Raw genomic sequence first — 18,944 nt, 5'->3', positions numbered from 1 at the left:
CCAGGTGCTGGACCTTTTAACAACTGAAAACATCATGAAACAAAAAATACAACAAAGAAGACCCGGGACTCCCCATAGTCCAGCAGCTGGTTTGTTCAGTTCCCAAACATTTACAGGCTGCTACACAAACAGCATCCTTGCCTTTTTGGTAATTGGTAATTGATATAAATATTATATATCTATATTCAGGTCTGGGCTCATATTAGATGAGAAATATAAGAAATTTCCTGTGTCCACATGTCAGGTCATGTTGCTTTATATCATGTGCAGAACATTTCAAAAATCAGCCACTATTTCCCACATATTTCATTTATATACAGTTTGTCTGTTAAGGTTCTCAGTCATCCAGGTCATCGTAGTCTAAGGAGCTTGGAAAGAAAAGCGTCTGGACTTCTTTAAGTTGCTTGAAGACGTTTCACCTCTCATCCAAGAAGCTGAAGAAGAACTGAAGAAGTTTCTCAGATGAAAGTTGATGAGATGGATACTTCTCAGATGAGAGGTGAAACGCCTTCAACAAACTTAAAGAAGTCCACATGATTTTCTTTCCAAACTCCTTAGACTAAATGTACAGTTAGGTCCATAATTTGTTGGACAAAGACACAAAGTTTGTAGTTTTGCCCCTGCACAGCACCACGGTGGATTTTAAATCAAGCTATCAAGAAGCGATCAAAGTGCAGACTTTCCTTTTTAATTAAAACAACAGCACTGCATTAACTGTTTAGAAATTACATTCATTTTTATACACAGCCCCCCATTTTTAGACAAAAAAGTAATAAGCAGTTTCATGACCAGGTGTGGCCTGTTCCCTTGTTATTTATGACAGATGAAGCAGAAGTGATACCTGAAGTTGTTTCATTATATTTATTGATTTCACTGTAATTTTAATTATTTCCATTTTCTCACACCCATGGCCGAAACCGTTAATCACATATTACATGAAACTTTATGAGTTTTCAAGCCTGTTCAGTCCCTCAAAGTGTATTTACAAAAGAGGAGAAGTCCTTAAGATTTAAGAGACCTCAGTGTCCTGAAGATTTATTTTATTTATTTACCTGGGAGTAACCAGAGATTTTATGGGAAGACTTTGGTGTCACCGATCTATAGTATGACTACTACAGAACTATAAAATGTAAGACTCCTACCCCAGTTTAGGGCCTTGGCTCTCTAAAGAAAAATTTGAACTTGGGTATTCTGACGTTTAGCTGGAAAGAAAAGGTCGCACAGATCACGCTTTGGACTGTATTGGCTAATTAGTTTACCTTTGCTGCCACCTAGTGGAATAGATATAAACTTGTAATAGACTGAACATAATCTTGAGAGATTATGCAACAAAAAGAATATTCTGTATATCTTATTTTGTAACTAATCTAATGAAATATTCGTTTATGGATTAAGTGTTATCACGTTTTTTTTCATCTTTAGGACTATTTGTTCTTTTATTTTCATTCTAATATATCATCTTTGGCCACTTGATCCTATACTTTGAATGTAACTGCAATATCCAAGCAGTAGCCGACTGTTTTAATAGTTTTACATACTGAAAACCATTGTTATTCAAGGAACCAATTCTACCGGCTTTAAATGGCTTTGAATATTTATTTGTAAAAAGACTTTGAATATTTTGCATATCACAGAGGGGAAAACATGTAAATAATTAAATTTACATAGCCACATGGCCCAGCATGAAAACCTGCACTCCTATCTGTTTACAGTAAAGCATGAAGCAGATGAAGCATGCAGGTTTAAAAAAAATAGTAGGATCTGCATTGAAAAGACCTTGACAAGTCATCCAGTATCAATCAAATGAACTTTTCTTATTGATGAGTGAGTGCTAAACGATGGAAACCCTGCAGGTCACATCTTGTCATTCCTCTGCAGAGTAAGGGCACATTTTAATGAGGATGAGATGATGAGATTTCAGCCCTAAGGGACACATGAAGTGTCTGGCATTTGTCTTATTGGAAGAGTGATCTGCTCCTCACCCTTGCAAAAAAGCCAGTTGTGCAAAAGACATCTGAAAATATCTTTATATTATATCATATATAAATATGGATTCACACAAAAAGAAGAAGAAGAAGAAGAAGAAGAAGAAGAAGAAGAAGGAGAAAGAGAGATCTGAGGTCTGATAAGTTTGTTTTTCCTTCTTTTCTTGTGAGAAGAGTGGACGATAGAAAGAGGGCTTCATGGGCACAACTCCACAGTATCCACAGAGAGACACAAGGTTACCATTTCTGAATTACTGTAATGATTTAGTTCTGCCCCATACCCCACAATAAACAGACTGAAATCGGCTTAGAGCAGTTTTAGTTATTCTTTTCTCTCAGAAAATTTAATTATTTTTGTCAACAACTGAAATAAATGCTTGTAGATCTGTATGAGCTGATAATAGATTTGTTGAGGAATGCCGGCCCATAGACAAATAAATTCACATTTCCTGATTTCAGTGGACAGTTTTTCTCCTTTTTTTGCTTTCTCGTAGGGGGCTTGTCTGATTGCTGGAGTTTGTCTGTAATATTGTATGGTCTTTACCTTGGAATATAAAGTGTCTCGAGGCAACTGAAAAACGGAATTGAATTGAATTGAATTTTGTGCACACATATTAACTAGCTAGATCAAAAGGGCAACGGATATAACTGGGTGATAGAGCAGTAATCCAGAATATATACTTTAGAATTAAGTTGTTATCTTAGCTGACAAAAAAAATCAGTCTAAACTAATTTTTATTCCAGTTTATTTTATTAATTTTTTAAAAATGTATTTACAATGTTTCTTTGTTTTTTGTAACCCCTCAGCATGTGTGACGAATCAGCCGAGAGTGCACACAGCGTACGTGTGGCGTAGTGAAAGTGCTCCCCGGCGGCGGAAGCAGTGTTTACTTGCTCTCAGAGATTTCATCATTCTCTTTCTCGCATTACTCCGGTCCATGCTTCTTCGCGGCGCAGCATCAGCACTGCTGAGGACCACCACTGAGATTTTCCGCTCCTGCCCGGTGTCCACGGTCCGGTTTGTTCGGCAGTCGCTTCGCTACCCGCGTAAAAACCGGCCGTTTTCAACGTCGGTGTGCTTGTGTAAGAAGAAGAAGACAAGCCTGTGGCTGCAGCTGGCGGAAGGACAAACCATGGACGGCAACATTGAGGAGATTCTCGCCCCTTTGAGGCTTGCAGTGAAAGAACAGGTAATTGGGACTTATCGCCTTATCTTTATCGTTATAGATAAAGAGTGTTTGTTCTCAGTGTGATTAGATATATTTTAGTACCTCCCACTCTGTCACATTAGCCTTGCTCGCTAGTAAGGCTAGCCGGCTGCTCGCTGTCAATGAATCAGTTGCTTTCTAGCTAGCTGCTAACGTTAACTGTCAGTCATGTCTGCGCTCTCTGCCACGTTTCATTGAGCTGCTGCTGTTGCAGCTGCTTTTGCAGACACTTGTGGAAAGGGTGTGGTTATGATTGGAAGTCAAATTTGTACTGCTAACAAAACAAAAAACAAAACAAAACCCCCCCAAAAACTTACACAACACTGATCCTTCAGCATATTTTTTGTAAGCATGACCATACTCGTGTAGTATGGTTTTGTTGGTTTATCTGTGTCTGAAGCCACCTCTCTCTCTGTTTAGGGGGACCTGGTTCGCCAAATGAAACAGGATGGAGCTCCAGATGTGGATATTACTAAAGCTGTAGCAGAACTAAAGGCGAGGAAGAGGACTCTGGAGGCCAAGGTAAGTAAATCAAGTCCACTTGAGCTGACTGTACTCTGGAGCAGTTAAACTTTAGATATATGATATGCTCTTCACGTGCTTACAGACCCCCACACCACCACTCTGAAAATATGATGCTTTTCATTAAAGCTGAGAAGTGTATCATCAGTCCATCTGGTTGGGATGCTGTGAAACCTATATCAAAATGACAAAGAATGATCAAATCTGGGTTTTTGAGATCACTTGAGTATTTTCAAACCTTTTTCACTCTCTCCTGTATAAGACGATCAGATATTGGGCTATAAAAGATCTTAACATGTCACAAAATGATACCCGAGTCAGATGTGACTGGTAAATGAAAGCAAGTAAGAGGGTCCTGGAAGCAAAGCTATTATTATTGTTTTGTATTTTCTAATTAGTTTTTTTATTTTATTTTGACTTTTTGTTTTTAATTCAGTTTAGTTTCAGTTTGTTTCCAGAGTGGATTTGTGATTCAGTGTCGTTATTGTTTGGAAGTGTTTAATGTTTATTAGTGTAATATGTGGATGGTGTATGTCAGTGCCCAAATTGAAGAAAATCAGCACAGATATGACAATAATAACACACAACCCTCTGAGAGCATTTTCATCTAGTTTTAGTTAACTCTAATAATCATGCCAGGAAGGCTCAGTGTTTTAAGGCCTATAACAGACTTTAATGCTCAGGTGTTGTTGTGTTTTTAATCTTGGCACTTTATATAAAAATTGCAGGAGTTGGCACTGCAACCCAAAGATGACATCGTTGACAGAACCAAGATGGAGGATACCCTCAAGAGGCGATTCTTTTATGACCAGGCCTTCGCTATCTATGGAGGTAAGACCTGGATAGCCAGCAGTGAAAATTAAGCTTTCGGTTACTGCGTAAGCCAGCGTATGATGGTGTCTTTAAGAGTTCTGTTACCATACAGTAATGCTCCTCAGGTGTGAGCGGCCTGTATGACTTCGGCCCTGTGGGCTGCGCCCTGAAGAACAACATCCTGCAGGCGTGGAGGCAGCACTTCATCCAGGAGGAGCAGATCCTGGAGATCGACTGCACCATGCTGACCCCCGAGTCCGTCCTCAAGTAGGTGCACTGAACCTGTTGGAGTTGTGGTCTCAACATTTATATTAGGCTTTTATAGGCTGTTTATTTATATTTAATAAAGGGTAATTCAGAAACTGCTTTAAAAAAAAAAAAAGGAGAAAAAAAAAGGCGCCTAGTGGTTCCTAGAGTCAGCTCCAAAGTGCTGAACTGTGGGTTTTTGTTAACGGGCGCATATTGATTTCTGCGATTTTATGCATGGAAGCTGCCACTAATAGCAGCTTTCCATAGCCCGGTTGCAGATACACTGTTGAATGTATAAGTTTCTTTGGGATGCATTCCAAATCTTTCACATTTTAATACACTTATAACATTACTTCTTCTACCAGGACTTCAGGACATGTGGACAAATTTGCTGACTACATGGTGAAAGATGTCAAGAATGGTGAATGTTTCAGGGCTGACCACCTCCTCAAAGGTGAGCATGGTTTGCTTCTCATCTTCCAGCACTGTGTAAACTAAAGGTGGATCTGTATTATTAATGGGACTCTGCAGACGGGAGGGACAACTGCTGCTTGTTACCTATTCTGAGTATCGCTGTTATGCCTGAGGGGGGGATGGAAGTGGCTGGACCAGCAGAAATCACGCAGGGCTTCCAAAGTAATACAGCTGCTAGAATCCGAGAGGCTGGAACTGTACCAAGAGCTTGTGATGGACTGAGGACGTGTCCCAAAGGCTTTATTAAGGATAATTTGCCCAGATAAAACAAAAGTATGTAATATTTATTAACAGAGGTACTTCAAATTACATGAAGAACAAAAACAAAACAAGCATGTTTTCATGAAGCTTTTTAGTTTGCAGCACATTCTCACATATCGTCAGTTTTTTGTATTTCACGTACTGTTTGTTATCGTTATTGCAGCTTACAAAAACATCACAGCTGTGCTTTTTGTCTGCCGTGCGTACATATCCCAGAGTTGTGACACTGTGTAATGTAAATAAACATGAATGAATTGGCTGCCATTTTTAACGGATTATACATTAGGAGCTGATATAAATAGTGTGTGCAACCAATGTGGAGGACATATAAGGCCTCCTCTGGGTGACAGGTCTGTGGGGTGCGATTAGTTCAGGGGTTGTTGGGTGCCTTAGCCCCCCGGTCTCCTACCAGGTGGAATTAGACTTCACTTGTTGTGCTTCTTTTAATGCACAGTGCTAGCTGAGCACACATGCATTCACACATACTTTTTATAATGACTATATTTACGTTGAGCACTGTTGTAGGACTCGCTGTAGGTGTTGGGGGCAGGCTGGGATGTTGGTGGGAAGTCACAAAAAACATAACAAAAAACACCACTGTCTGGTTTTTCTGTGTTATGCAGCCCACCTTCAGAAGCTGATGTCTGATAAGAAGTGCACAGCAGAGAAGAAGGCTGAGATGGAGAGCGTCATCACCCAGGTCTGTGTTAACGGAGACAAAACGAGGAGTCATGTTGAAAAACTGTTGTTTCTGACGAGGCTGTAAATCACTGACTTTGATTTTTTTGGCTTACCGGTTTCCAGCTGGACAACTACACCCAACAAGAGCTGTCTGACCTCTTCGTAAAATACAGCGTCAAGTCCCCCACCACAGGAAACGAGCTCACACCTCCCATCTCCTTCAACCTGATGTTTCAGACGTCCATTGGACCAGGGGGGAATATGGCAGGGTAAAATGACTCCTCAGCACTGTGTAGAAACGTTTCCTCACGTTTGTGTCATTGATTTTGATTTTTAATCAACCTGCATTTGCAGCTATCTGAGGCCTGAAACAGCTCAGGGAATATTCCTCAACTTCAAGCGTCTTTTGGAATTCAACCAGGGAAAACTGCCATTTGCTGCTGCTCAGATAGGAAACTCCTTCAGGAACGAAATCTCTCCTCGCTCTGGACTCATTCGTGTTAGGTGAGGGGGGGGGTCCTCTGGCTCAAATAATACTTTGTTTGTAAACTGAGAGAGAAAACGGGAATGTGACTGTGTAATATATATTTTTGTGCAGAGAGTTCACCATGGCTGAGATTGAGCACTTTGTGGACCCGAATGAAAAGGATCACCCCAAATTCCCCAACGTAGCTGACCTGGACATCATGTTATACTCCTCCAAGGCTCAGACCAGCGGCCAGTCTGCACAGATCATGAAGCTGGGAGACGCTGTAGAGCAGGTAGCTATAACACTGGAACACCAATGATGATGTCAGATCCAAAATAGTCATTATATAGAGAGTTTGATGAAAAGCAACAAAAAATGTATCTGGAAATGTATCTTGTCTCACTTAGGGAGTGATCAACAACTCCGTCCTGGGATATTTCATCGGGAGGATCTACCTCTACCTTACTAAAGTTGGTATTGCCAAAGACAAGCTGCGTTTCCGACAGCACATGGACAACGAGATGGCTCACTACGCCTGTGACTGCTGGGATGCTGAAGCCAAAACCTCCTACGTACGTCCCACTGCAGCGCTTCCTCACAGCTTTATCAGCTTGTTCGTACGCTGATGCTCAAAGTAATGTTTGTCCCCCGCAGGGCTGGATCGAGATCGTAGGCTGCGCCGACCGGTCCTGTTATGATCTGCAGTGCCACGCGCGGGCCACAAAGGTCCCTCTGGTTGCTGAAAAGCCTCTAAAAGAACCCATATCCTTAAATCAAAGTAGAAACACAACTTCAGAGAAAGTCTCAAAACACGAAAGAGCCTTTTGGTGCTGGTGATCGGTGTTTCTCCTTAACTTCTCCACACAAAACCGTAAATGTTGTCCAGTTCGAGCCCAACAAAGGAGCCATCGGGAAGGCCTATAAGAAGGATGCAAAGATAGTCATGGAGTACCTCTCTGTGTGTGACGAATGCTTCATTACAGACCAGGAAAAGCTGCTCAGTGACAGTGGGTGAGTGCTGTGGCTAATCAGAGCCATACTGATGGTTGTCTCAAGTACATTTATGGGAAAGAGTTAGTTTTTCACATTTGTGCTCCTCAGAGAGTTCACTATCGAGACAGAAGGCAAAGCGTTCAAACTCACAAAGGACATGGTCAGCGTGAAGCGATTCCAGAAGACTCTGCATGGTGAGTTTCACTCGAGAGAAACGTGAGGGAAATGATACAGGAGCAAGCGGTTTTGTAATGTCTCTGTCACCCACAGTCGAGGAAGTTGTTCCCAACGTGATCGAGCCCTCGTTTGGCATCGGTAGGATCATGTACACCATCTTTGAGCACACATTCCAGGTCAGAGAAGGCGACGAACAAAGAACGGTAAGTCTGACAACATCAGTGTTTCTGCCCTTACAAAATGACACCATGTTCAGTGCTGCTGCACTCATCCTCTTCATTTATTTCTTTATGATTATATTTTGATCTGGAATCTCGAATCCTTGTGATTGATTTATGTGTATTTTACTAACAAGTTAAAGAGTAGGACTTAATTTAATTTGCCTGATTTTTGTTATATTGTTGTAGCTCCTTACAGAGTTGAGTATTTTTGCATGCGTTGTTTTATGTTTGCTGGTTTCCTGTAATGATGCGTCTTCATTTTTACTGCAGTACTTTAGCTTCCCTGCTACTGTCGCTCCTTACAAGTGCTCCGTCCTGCCTCTGAGTCAAAACCAAGAGTTCATGCCTTTTGTGAGGGAATTATGTAAGTGATTCCAAAATCAAACCTCCTACTTCAGTCAAAGAAGAAAAATGGCACTTTCTCCAACTGCTTTCTTCTTTTCTCCTTAGCGGAGGCGCTGACCAAAAACGGCGTATCTCACAAGGTGGACGACTCTTCAGGATCCATCGGGAGGCGCTACGCCAGGACGGATGAGATCGGAGTGGCGTTTGGAATCACCATTGACTTCGACAGTGTGAACAAAACGCCTCACACAGCCACTCTGAGAGACCGTGACTCTATGAGGCAAATCAGAGCCGAGGTACTGCTTCACTTCATTCCATTTTTACATGCGTTAGGGCTGCGCAGGTAAACTCTAGGGCTGTGCTTTTGTCACATCACAGAAAAAACTGAGCAACCGTGGTAGTGATTTTCATAACCTTTCAGCTCATTCATTCATTTTGTGTGGTTTGGTGTCATGTAAGTATGAAAAATCGTCTCCAAAACTGTACAGTAGAATAGGTGTTTAATGTATTCCATTTATTGCACATTTTGTGGTCTGAGGATGTATCGAAAAGATCCATCCAGTTTCAAAGTGCTTTAATTCTGCAGCTGTTCTGCAGTAATGGTTTGTTAGCATTAGTTACTGTTAGGAGAGGATTCATGAGTTTCATGTGGTTGCTGGTTGGAAGCCGTGGCGAGCTCCCCTCCCACTCCCTTCTATCTCAGTCAAGTCAAGATGGCGACCGATAAAGAGAAAGCTCTCTGTGTGAGTCTGTGACAGCTGTGCAGCGTGATTTTTCATTAACAGTATGGCGTTAAACCTCCCACCTAAACCTTTCTGTTCAGCCACGTATTTTAAAATTTACCATAAGCTTCTATGTCTGTTACTTAAAAAAAAAAAAAAATCAGATTAAATGATTCTAAGTGACGACCAAAGGGAAATTCATATAAGGCCCAATGAGTTTCATCCTTCGCCTCTGCTCCACAATTCATGAAATTCAGCTTGGTGCTGTTTGATTATCATGTTGAAACACACGAAGGGATAAACAAGCAAACAAAAACACTGAAAATGTGCCTCCACCTCGACAGAAGAATAACAGAGTGGAAAGATGTGAGGACATGCATGGCTGCAATGAGACTGAGCTTCCTAGTGTGGCAGCAGATGATGTATTTCAGTCTGTTTCACTCACATTTCATGGAACAGAGATTCCTCTGTTACTCATCAGTACAGCTCCATGCATCAACTGTGCAACTGCTCTTTAGTCGTGCAACAACAACAACAAAATCAATTGTTTTTTAGGCTTTAAGTCCATTTTCTCTGGTTTACACTTGTGTTGGGCGCAGAGTGATGCCAAGACACGAGCCATAAATATCTTCAGACTTGATTGATAATTCTTTCTTTTAATCCATTTTGTGACTGTTACTCCGACTGTAAAATTACCAGCAACGTGACTTAATGCTACTCCAAGTGCATTTCACCTCGAGTTCCACACACACCATTTAACACCATTAAGTAAAAACGCTCCTCTTTTTCTCTCCTCACAGGTCAGCGAGCTGCCCGTGATCGTTCGGGATTTGGCCAGCGGCACATTGACCTGGGCAGAAGTGGAGAGCAAGTACCCCATCTTCGAAGGACAGGAGACCAGCAAGAAGGACACGAGCGAAGAGTAGAGTTCTCCCGTCTGCCAGCCACTTCATAATAAATCCACAGACTCGTTGCTTATGCACCGCCGCGAAGATTACCGCGACTGGATTGTGACGAGCTGTAGTGGCGCACAGAACCCTCCTTGTGTTCCACACCACTGCAATCACTAAATTGTCATGTATTTATCATATCTTAACAGTTGTGGTGAAGCTTGCACAGGACTGTTGTTTCATTGACGAGCAGCATTTCATCCATGCACGACCATGCCAATACGATGTTAAAAGGGAGAAAATGTAATCAGGGTGTTTTCAGTGGAAGGAGGCTTCCACCATTCCAGTTTCAGGCAGATCTGATTGAGATATTTAACAGTTTCAATAAAAAGAGTCGGCATTTACAGGACACGGACAAACAGCTGTGATATTTTCTTCTTGCTTTTGAGCCACTGCTGCTCAGTGATTGCTTTTAATCTTAAAAATGTCTGCTTAAGCTTACGGTAATTCAGGAGTTTTTAAGATGACCTCCAAAACTAAAATCTTCATGCTTGGAAATTTAAACCATGTTTTGAATGTTTGCTTCTTTTTGGCTAGGTTTTTTTCCCCTCCAGTGGAAAAAATGTGGACTAAAAATGTCCAAAGCATCAGTTTTAAAAGCCAACATGAATGAAACAAGTAAATCCAGTGTGATTTAAAAACAGAAGAATAGTCAGTTAAATTGTTTTAAACACATGCCAAGTTAATGTGTTTAAAGCAGCAAATCGATTCATGTTTCATGAGTATGACAGATATTCTGCGTCCTACCATGATTGTATTGTTTTTGTTAAAAGTGGGATTCTTGTGGAAGATTTTTATTTTTTTGCCTCATAGCTCAACATCATATCTGAGAATTTAAAGCAAAGCAAAGCAGCATCCTGCACAGTGATGTTGTATTTAGAAGGCCTAACAGTAAGTAGGTCCACTGGTTCCCTGGGATCTTTCTGTATGAGTACTCTGGTTTACTTCCAAAGATGCGCTTAGAGTTGATTTTTAACCAAATCTAAATTGTTTGGGCGTACCCTGCCTTCTGCCCTGTGACAGCTGGGATATGCTCCAGTGTTCCCTGCACCCCCATTATGCTTAATTGGAGGATTGGAAGAAGATAGATGGAAAATAAAGGCGTGACAGTATTATTTTTCACCACTAGCTGGTGCCACTGATTCACTGTTACTTCCATTACTAGTTAATTTTTAATTTTTTCGTATTAAATTCTCAAAGGTGGGTAAAGGTAAACAGGTTTTTGCTGTCCGACATGCACAATAAGGCACCACTGTTCAGGTGAAGTTACAAAGGCTTTACAGTGTGGATTCTTCCTTTATTACTGCGATTACTCAGAAAAACCGAAAGCCTAATGCACAAACATCCTAAATGGATATTTGTTTAGCTGGTTAGTCAGATTACTGTGTCTCTTTATTACAAAAAAGAGTTTGGACACACTGGACGATCTGTTTTTCAGTAAGCTGAGCCTTTTTCACCTCAGTGAACCATGAGACTGTGCCTTCTACCAAAGCTTCTTTCGGCTGCTCCCTCATTCACACACGGGATCGTCACAGTGCACTGACTGTCAGACTTCATCTGACAGATGTTCACACCAGATGTTACTTTGCTACTTGTATTGTTAAGGATAAAACGTCTCAGAGAGACAGAGTGAGCAGGATGAGATTTCTGACTTCCAGACATCACTGATGTTCGGTTATACGTATTTAGGACAAATTTTCCCAAATACATTCATGCATAGTTAAGCACACTGGCTTCAAGTTCACTGTGTACAACAGTCAAATAGTTTCACTTGTTATTTATTTCTTTATTAAACATGTCTCAGATAATGAAAAATAATCTTTTAGTATTGTAGTCAGAGCTCATACTTGGATGGAGGAACAAAAGGGACGCATCAAGTTATTTCTACCCTGGGGCCATTGTTTTACACCATGCATGTATTACTATGATGTTAATGCTAATGACTAAACACTACTGTTGACAGAAAGTCAGGACCAGTGTGCTTTGGTTTTCAACCTGAAATGCAGAATTAATTTGAGCTTCCTGGATGATGCAACACAACAACCTCGTTGCCAGAGTCAGACTATAAAAGAGAAAAAAACATTTCCCTCTCTGTGTCTCAGACTGAAGGAAGCTTGAAGCAAAGTGGAGACTTTAACAAGAGCAACAACGTGTTGAGTGTCAGCATGGAAGAATTACTGGCTCCTTTAAGGCAGGCTGTGCGGGAACAGGTAGGTTTTTCATCTGAAGATCATGCTCGTTTTCCAGATTTCTTTTCTCAAACAAACAACAGCAGCTCTTCAACAAGCGCTATTCTTATTACCTTTTAATCATAGTTGGTTTCGCTAAATAGATCATGATCATTTCAAGTATCTGCCATTTTTATTTTCACATGTATCAGAGCACTGCTTAGCCTTTGTTACTGAAACTGAAAAACCACATAATTAGCCTGCAAAAAACACACTTCAGAGCCTTAACAGCATCAAAAACTAAGGTTATGACTTTTTCAGTGCACGCACTCCTTACTTTCCTTATTCCAATCACAGACACTGGTTTCTACATTGTAAGAAAACTTGGGAGAAATGTTGTTTTTTTGTTTTATTTAAAGTAAGTCTTTTTTCCACATACACGCTTACACAATTCCCTTATGAAAGGATGGTGTTGAGTCCGAGTGTAGAGAGGAGGTAAAGTGTAGTTCTGTTCTGCAGGGGGACTTGGTCCGTGAGTTAAGGGAGAAAGGTGCTCCGGAGCAGGAGGTGAGCAAAGCTGCTGCAGAGCTGAAATCACGGAAAAAGACTCTTGAAGCAAAGGTGAGAGTCTCACAGCTCCTGATTGGCCTTTGCACTGATTCTGCTTTCAGTTTGACATGTTTTTCCTCGCGTGCCTCTCTGCTAAGTTTTATAACCCCCACTCTGATTAAGAAATGCTGCACACCATCATTTCCCATTACAGGAACTGGCGCTGCAGCCCAAAGAGGACACAGTGGATCGAGTGAAGATGGAAGATACATTGAAGAGGAGGTTCTTCTATGATCAGGCATTTGCCATATATGGAGGTAAGATAGCAGAAAGAAAGCATAACAGAAGCTGATACAGGAAGCTGGAAAAACCAAGAAAACACTTGTGGAAATGCTTCATTTTTTTAATCAATATTTATTTTATTTAAAAAAAATCGACTTGTTCCTCAGGTGTGAGCGGCCTGTACGACTTCGGGCCTGTGGGCTGTGCTCTGAAGAACAACATCCTGCAGGTGTGGAGGCAGCACTTCATCCAGGAGGAGCAGATCCTGGAGATCGACTGCACCATGCTGACCCCCGAGCCCGTCCTCAAGTAGGTAAGCACAAATTCAAGTTTGACTTCTAATAGATTTGACCTATAACCAGCTCCCCATTTGTTTCAGGACTTCTGGGCATGTGGATAAATTTGCTGACTACATGGTGAAAGATGCCAAGACAGGCGAATGCTACCGAGCAGATCATCTTCTGAAAGGTGACGTTAAACTTTCTGACAAGGTGTCAGATTTCATGACACAGACAGAAAATGACAGAAATCTAAAGGAACTATGAGAAATACAGAATAGCATCATAATCTTGCTGATGTTGGACATATTTTGGTGATATTTATTTCTCTGCAGAGCGAGATCTGAGCAGGTTTTTACCTGCCTTGCTGTTTAGTGTCTCCTCTGAGGAATTTTGGATCTTTGATTTCGAGCTGCACAGATAACTGATAAGTGTTTTCTTCCACCTGACATCGGTCAAGCAGGTCAAAAGACCTTTTAAAAAAGAAAGAAAATGTGAATAATTATTTAACATTTAAACAGAGTGTGTAATAATACCTATTTTAACCTTGTGCTGTTAGTTAAAGGGATATTTTGAGGGATTTTGCACATGAAGATAGTTTCGTGTTGTCTATAGGTTTCTCTGTATGACATTTTTTTTATTGTACATTTTATATAAAGGACTTAATGACTGGCTGGTTTTCTTAGATCTCATTATTGGCTAAAACCAAACAGACAAACACATCAATGACACAATAATCTAAAAACGTGCGTGTTAATCCTTGCATCTATCTTCTTTTTCGTTTTATTTTTCACAGCTCACTTAAAGAAACTGATGTGCGAGGAGAAGTGCTCAGCGGGGCAGGTGAATGAAATGGAGGATGTCATCACACAGGTGTGTGCCTCGCAAACACACATGCACCGGTGTGTTGGTGAAGAAATAATCCTGTGATGCATTTGTGGTCCCTCTGTTTCAGATGGATAACTACGCTCAGCAGGAGCTGGCCGCTCTGTTTGTGAAATACAACGTCAAGTCTCCTGCCACAGGAAATGACCTCACACCTCCCGTCTCCTTCAACCTCATGTTTCAGACGTCCATCGGTCCTGGAGGGAACATGCCTGGGTACTTATATCTGCACTTGCAACATTCCTTTCAAGGTTTATTATTTTGCTGTGTTGAAATTGTGCACGTTGGTATTTTTGCAGCTTCCTGCGACCTGAAACAGCTCAGGGGATGTTCCTCAACTTCAAACGTCTGTTGGAGTTCAACCAGGGAAAGCTTCCCTTTGCTGCTGCTCAGATCGGAAACTCCTTCAGGAATGAAATATCTCCTCGCTCTGGACTCATTCGTGTTAGGTAATGCTTAGAATGAATTATTTCTGCCTTCCAAAAGGGATGTTGGGTGAAATATCAGCATTTCCTGCTTGCAGGGAGTTCACCATGGCTGAGATTGAGCACTTTGTGGACCCAAATGAGAAGGTCCACCCTAAATTCTCCAATGTGGCCGACCTGGAGATCATGCTGTTCTCCTCCGAGGCTCAGACAAGTGGACAGTCAGCACAGATGATGAGGCTGGGAGACGCTGTGGAGCAGGTAGGTATTGTTTTACTGACGTACCTTAGAGCACTAAAACTATAGCATAGATGAAAGATGAATGATTAGAAGCATGTTTGGTATTTAATTCAGTATTTGACGCACATCTTTATATTCACTGTCTCTCTGCTGCAGGGAGTCATCAACAACTCTGTGCTGGGCTACTTCATTGGAAGAATCTACCTGTATCTGATCAAAGTGGGACTGTCCAAAGACAAAGTGCGCTTCCGTCAGCACATGGAAAACGAGATGGCTCATTACGCATGTGACTGCTGGGATGCTGAGTCCAAAACCTCCTATGTAAATATTCTTTCTTTCCACTAACAGACTTATAAAACCATTGAAAGCATTATAAAGACAGCGTCCTGTTTTAAATTGTTGTTGTACCTTTGTGTTTTTTCTTCTTCAGGGCTGGATTGAAATTGTGGGTTGCGCGGATCGCTCCTGTTACGACCTTTCGTGTCACTCCAGAGCTACCAAAGTCCCTCTGGTGGCAGAAAAGACGCTAAAAGAACCCATATCCTTCTGTGGTCCCAGTCCAACAACCTGATTATTATTACACTAAATGTTTCAGGTCAGACCTATAGCCTATTAATAAAATATTTTAAATATGCAACTTTATTCATTTACAATATAGGTTTTTGCCTTTGAACAATTTTCCTTCATTTCTATTCATTTTTATTTAAAGAGCACCAATTCACACAAACAGCTTTATATTAAAAGCTTAAGACCCTACAGTTGGTATCCGTGGGAAGGAAAAACTCCCCTTTTATCAGCAGGAAACCTCCAGCAGAACCAGCTCCATCAGGGGGAGTCATTACTGCGACTGCTTGGGGGTGAGGAGGAGTGTTACATTTCATGCTAAAATCACTCCGGCTGTGGATACAGGTTTGAAAAATGAAGCCTCTGTCTTCAACCTGCATTCTTTGTATTGGCCAGCAGGGGGCTCATGGTTACAAAAAAAGGGAATATAGTTTGAGAAAAGAACCCTACTACACTTTTAATGTGTTCATGATCTCAGTAGCCAGTTTTAAGCCCTGTTTAAGCCCTGAGTACCTGTTTGATAGAGATGTAGTGTTTATATTGTAAATTACAGTCCTATTTAGAGTAAAATAGACATAAACCATGTATAGGATGTGAAGTGTTTCTCAGCCGGGTCTTCTTTTAAAAACACAAGATGGCGATGGCCAAAATGCTTAAGTCAAGGCTTCAAAACATGGCTTTACCAACCAGTGGCTGATGTCTCAGTGGCTTTATCCATCCTTTCTCCATTTTTATGTTTTTAGTCCAATTTTATGCCTTAATTAGTTCATACAAAACAGTAAATGTCATCCAGTTTGAGCCCAACAAAAGTGCCATTGGAATGGCCTACAAAAAGGATGCCAAGCTGGCTCTGGAGTACCTGGCTGTCTGTGATGAATGCTACATCAGCGATCAGGAAAAGCTTCTCAGTGAAACAGGGTAATTAATGACGTTCATGCTCTTGACAACGATAAAGTTCATTTATGAAGCATTTTGTGACTTGATGTTGTGTTTCTGTCTGTAGGGAGTTCAGCTTCGAGACAGACGGCAAAACCTTCAAACTCACCAAAGACATGATCAGTGTGAAGAGGTTCCAGAAAACCCTGCATGGTAAGAGGTGACATCAATCCTGTTTTTTAATGCCAGAGTAGGCGAGTTATTGTGGAGAGGGGCAAAAACAACAACAATAACAACAAAAAACCCTCAAATGTCTCTGTTTTTCCCTGTCACAGTGGAGGAGATTACTCCCAATGTAATTGAACCCTCTTTTGGAATCGGCAGAATCATGTACTCGATCTACGAGCACTCATTCCACATCCGGGAGGGGGATGAACAGAGGACGGTAAGAATACTCCACAACAAGAAAACAGATCTGAGTAACAGTTATGTTTGTTTTGTTTTGATTTAAGGTGCTTTATTCTGTGGCCAGTATTTCAGCTTTCCAACCATTGTGGCTCCGTACAAATGCTCCATCCTGCCTTTGAGCCAGAACCAGGACTTTGTGCCATTTATCCACCAGTTAGGTGAGTATAATCTTTACATTTCAGTAGAGTGTTGGCTGTTACAGTTAAATACTCAAATGCTCTTTTCAATAGTATTTGGTGAATACTATTGAATACTAGAGCCACTAGAGCCAGGATATAGTTAGCTTAGCTTGGCTGGCCAAATTCAATAGAGGATACACCCCATGATGAATCATGGGGTGTATCTCTGTGCTTAACTAGTTTAACTATTTGTTTTCTCTTTGGTTCTCATGCATTGTTTATGCACAGATCTCTGAATGTCCTGCCACAATCAGGTTGAGGTGTGGACTTCGACTGGTCCATTGCAACACTCTATTCTTTACTCTTTACCTTTTTAGCCAGTCTGTTATAGATTTGATGCTGTGTTTGGAGCTTTAGCTGTCAGACAGATGTCCTCACATTTGATTTTCATTGACTGCAAGGTGTCCGGGTCCGTTAGCTAAAAACAAGCCAAAATCATCACCCCTCCACCACCGTGCTTGACAGTTGATTTGAGGTGCACACGCTAATATGCTGTGTTTGTTTTACACCAAACACAGCATATGTTTGTCCTGGGAACCCTTCCTAACTAGTCATACTTGTTTAGTCTGTAATGTTATGAAGTTTAACATGTAACATGCTAAGGCTTGTAGAGTCTCAGCTATAGCTCCAGGGTCATTTGCAATTCCTCTGCATGTTGCACGGTCTGACCTTGGGCTGAATTTGCTGGGAATTGTGTTATTACACACCTGCATCTGCTTTTACATTTTCCTTTTCAGATTACTGAATGACTTTGCCAGGGTTATAAGTCATGGTAGGTCTTGGAATATTGAGTATACATGTAGTATTACTTAACAATAATCTCTTCCTATTTATAGTCTTCATGTTACACCCAGCTAATAGCTGTAGATTCATACTTAAGCAAATTTAATGGTTTTGTCATCATCTTTCTCCTTGTAGCTGAGGCTATGACCAGAAACGGTGTGTCTTACAAAGTAGACGACTCTTCAGGGTCCATCGGGAGGCGCTACGCACGGTCAGATGAGATCGGTGTGGCGTTTGGAATCACCATCGACTTCGACACAGTGAACAAGACGCCTCACACGGCCACTCTGAGAGACCGTGACTCGATGAGGCAAATCAGGGCCGAGGTAAAACAGTTAACTATTTTGATTTTGAAAGTGCCATATCTGTTTTTGTTTGTTTTTGTTTTTTGGATACTAATTTACTAATATATATCACAGATCACAGAGTTGCCAGACATTGTACAAGATCTGGCTAATGACACCTTGAAGTGGGCCGATGTGGAGAGCAAGTACCCCGTCTTTGAAGGACAGGAGTCCAGCAAGAAGGAGTAACCCTCCATCCACCCATTCATGTCACGAAGTGGGACACTCTGGACAGGTCGCCAGTCTGAAGGCGGAACCAAGAAAAAAAAAAAAAAAAATCAAATACAGTATTATTTCCTATTTTTATGAACACACTGGGAATTGTGAATTTAATAGTCTTGTGTGTAGAGAAATGTGATTTTCCTTCACATTTATGATGTATTAGCTTCTTGGATTTTATCTGCTCAGGTGTAAATTTCAGAGGTGAGGTATTCAGCAGCCTCTGCAGACTCAGATGTGCCACACAGAGTGAGAAGAGCACACTAAACATGCTGCAGGGTTAACAAAGTCCCCAAAGGCCTATCTCCAACAGTGTTGCTCAAGCAAATTACCAACTGACATGTTGAACTGTTCCTATGAAAGAGGAGAACGGTTTAATAATCTGTAATTTTCTACATTGTCACCTTTGATTGGCCCTGCCAAATAAACAACAAAATGTTTGTCCTACAGTTCCTTTCATTTGCAGCTTAAATGACAAACTGTATTGTATTTTGAGATATTGTCACTAGTTGGCACTGCGTGTGGTTTTATAGCTCCCAGTGAGCTGTTGTTAGAATCTGAGACATGGAGCTTCAAGCTGCTCAAATTTGCAGGAGGCTTAGACCATCCCAAAA

General features: G+C 41.2%; 2 protein-coding genes and 1 non-coding gene across 3 annotated transcripts; all 3 read left to right on the top strand.

The window, feature by feature from the left end:
* Nucleotides 1-2,869: 2,869 nt before the first annotated feature.
* LOC116314450 (glycine--tRNA ligase-like) lies at nucleotides 2,870-10,429 on the top strand. The gene is made up of 17 exons (XM_031732469.2): nucleotides 2,870-3,175; nucleotides 3,614-3,715; nucleotides 4,444-4,546; nucleotides 4,654-4,795; nucleotides 5,143-5,231; nucleotides 6,136-6,212; nucleotides 6,317-6,462; nucleotides 6,548-6,697; nucleotides 6,792-6,954; nucleotides 7,070-7,234; nucleotides 7,317-7,424; nucleotides 7,528-7,673; nucleotides 7,764-7,849; nucleotides 7,926-8,035; nucleotides 8,324-8,417; nucleotides 8,504-8,694; nucleotides 9,921-10,429. Exons 1-17 carry the CDS (start codon nucleotides 2,924-2,926, stop codon nucleotides 10,044-10,046), a joined length of 2,250 nt encoding a protein of 749 aa, XP_031588329.1. The 5' UTR covers nucleotides 2,870-2,923; the 3' UTR covers nucleotides 10,047-10,429.
* LOC116314542 lies at nucleotides 4,927-5,063 on the top strand. The gene has a single exon (XR_004199025.1). It is a non-coding gene; the product is annotated as a small nucleolar RNA SNORA84 (small nucleolar RNA).
* Nucleotides 10,430-11,885: 1,456 nt separating the features above from the next.
* LOC116314511 (glycine--tRNA ligase) lies at nucleotides 11,886-18,774 on the top strand. Its single transcript, XM_031732564.2, has 17 exons — nucleotides 11,886-12,280; nucleotides 12,758-12,859; nucleotides 13,002-13,104; nucleotides 13,237-13,378; nucleotides 13,449-13,537; nucleotides 14,144-14,220; nucleotides 14,303-14,448; nucleotides 14,532-14,681; nucleotides 14,756-14,918; nucleotides 15,054-15,218; nucleotides 15,328-15,435; nucleotides 16,234-16,379; nucleotides 16,465-16,550; nucleotides 16,673-16,782; nucleotides 16,870-16,963; nucleotides 17,903-18,093; nucleotides 18,187-18,774. The coding sequence occupies exons 1-17, from the start codon at nucleotides 12,236-12,238 to the stop codon at nucleotides 18,298-18,300; spliced, it is 2,031 nt and encodes a 676-aa protein (XP_031588424.1). The 5' UTR covers nucleotides 11,886-12,235; the 3' UTR covers nucleotides 18,301-18,774.
* Nucleotides 18,775-18,944: the final 170 nt, after the last annotated feature.

The sequence above is a fragment of the Oreochromis aureus genome, linkage group 9 (genome assembly GCF_013358895.1).
Source record: "Oreochromis aureus strain Israel breed Guangdong linkage group 9, ZZ_aureus, whole genome shotgun sequence".
Classification (NCBI taxonomy): Eukaryota; Metazoa; Chordata; class Actinopteri; order Cichliformes; family Cichlidae; genus Oreochromis; species Oreochromis aureus.
The sequence above is the reverse complement of the archived record's forward strand: the minus strand, read 5'-3'. Positions and strand labels throughout refer to the sequence as shown.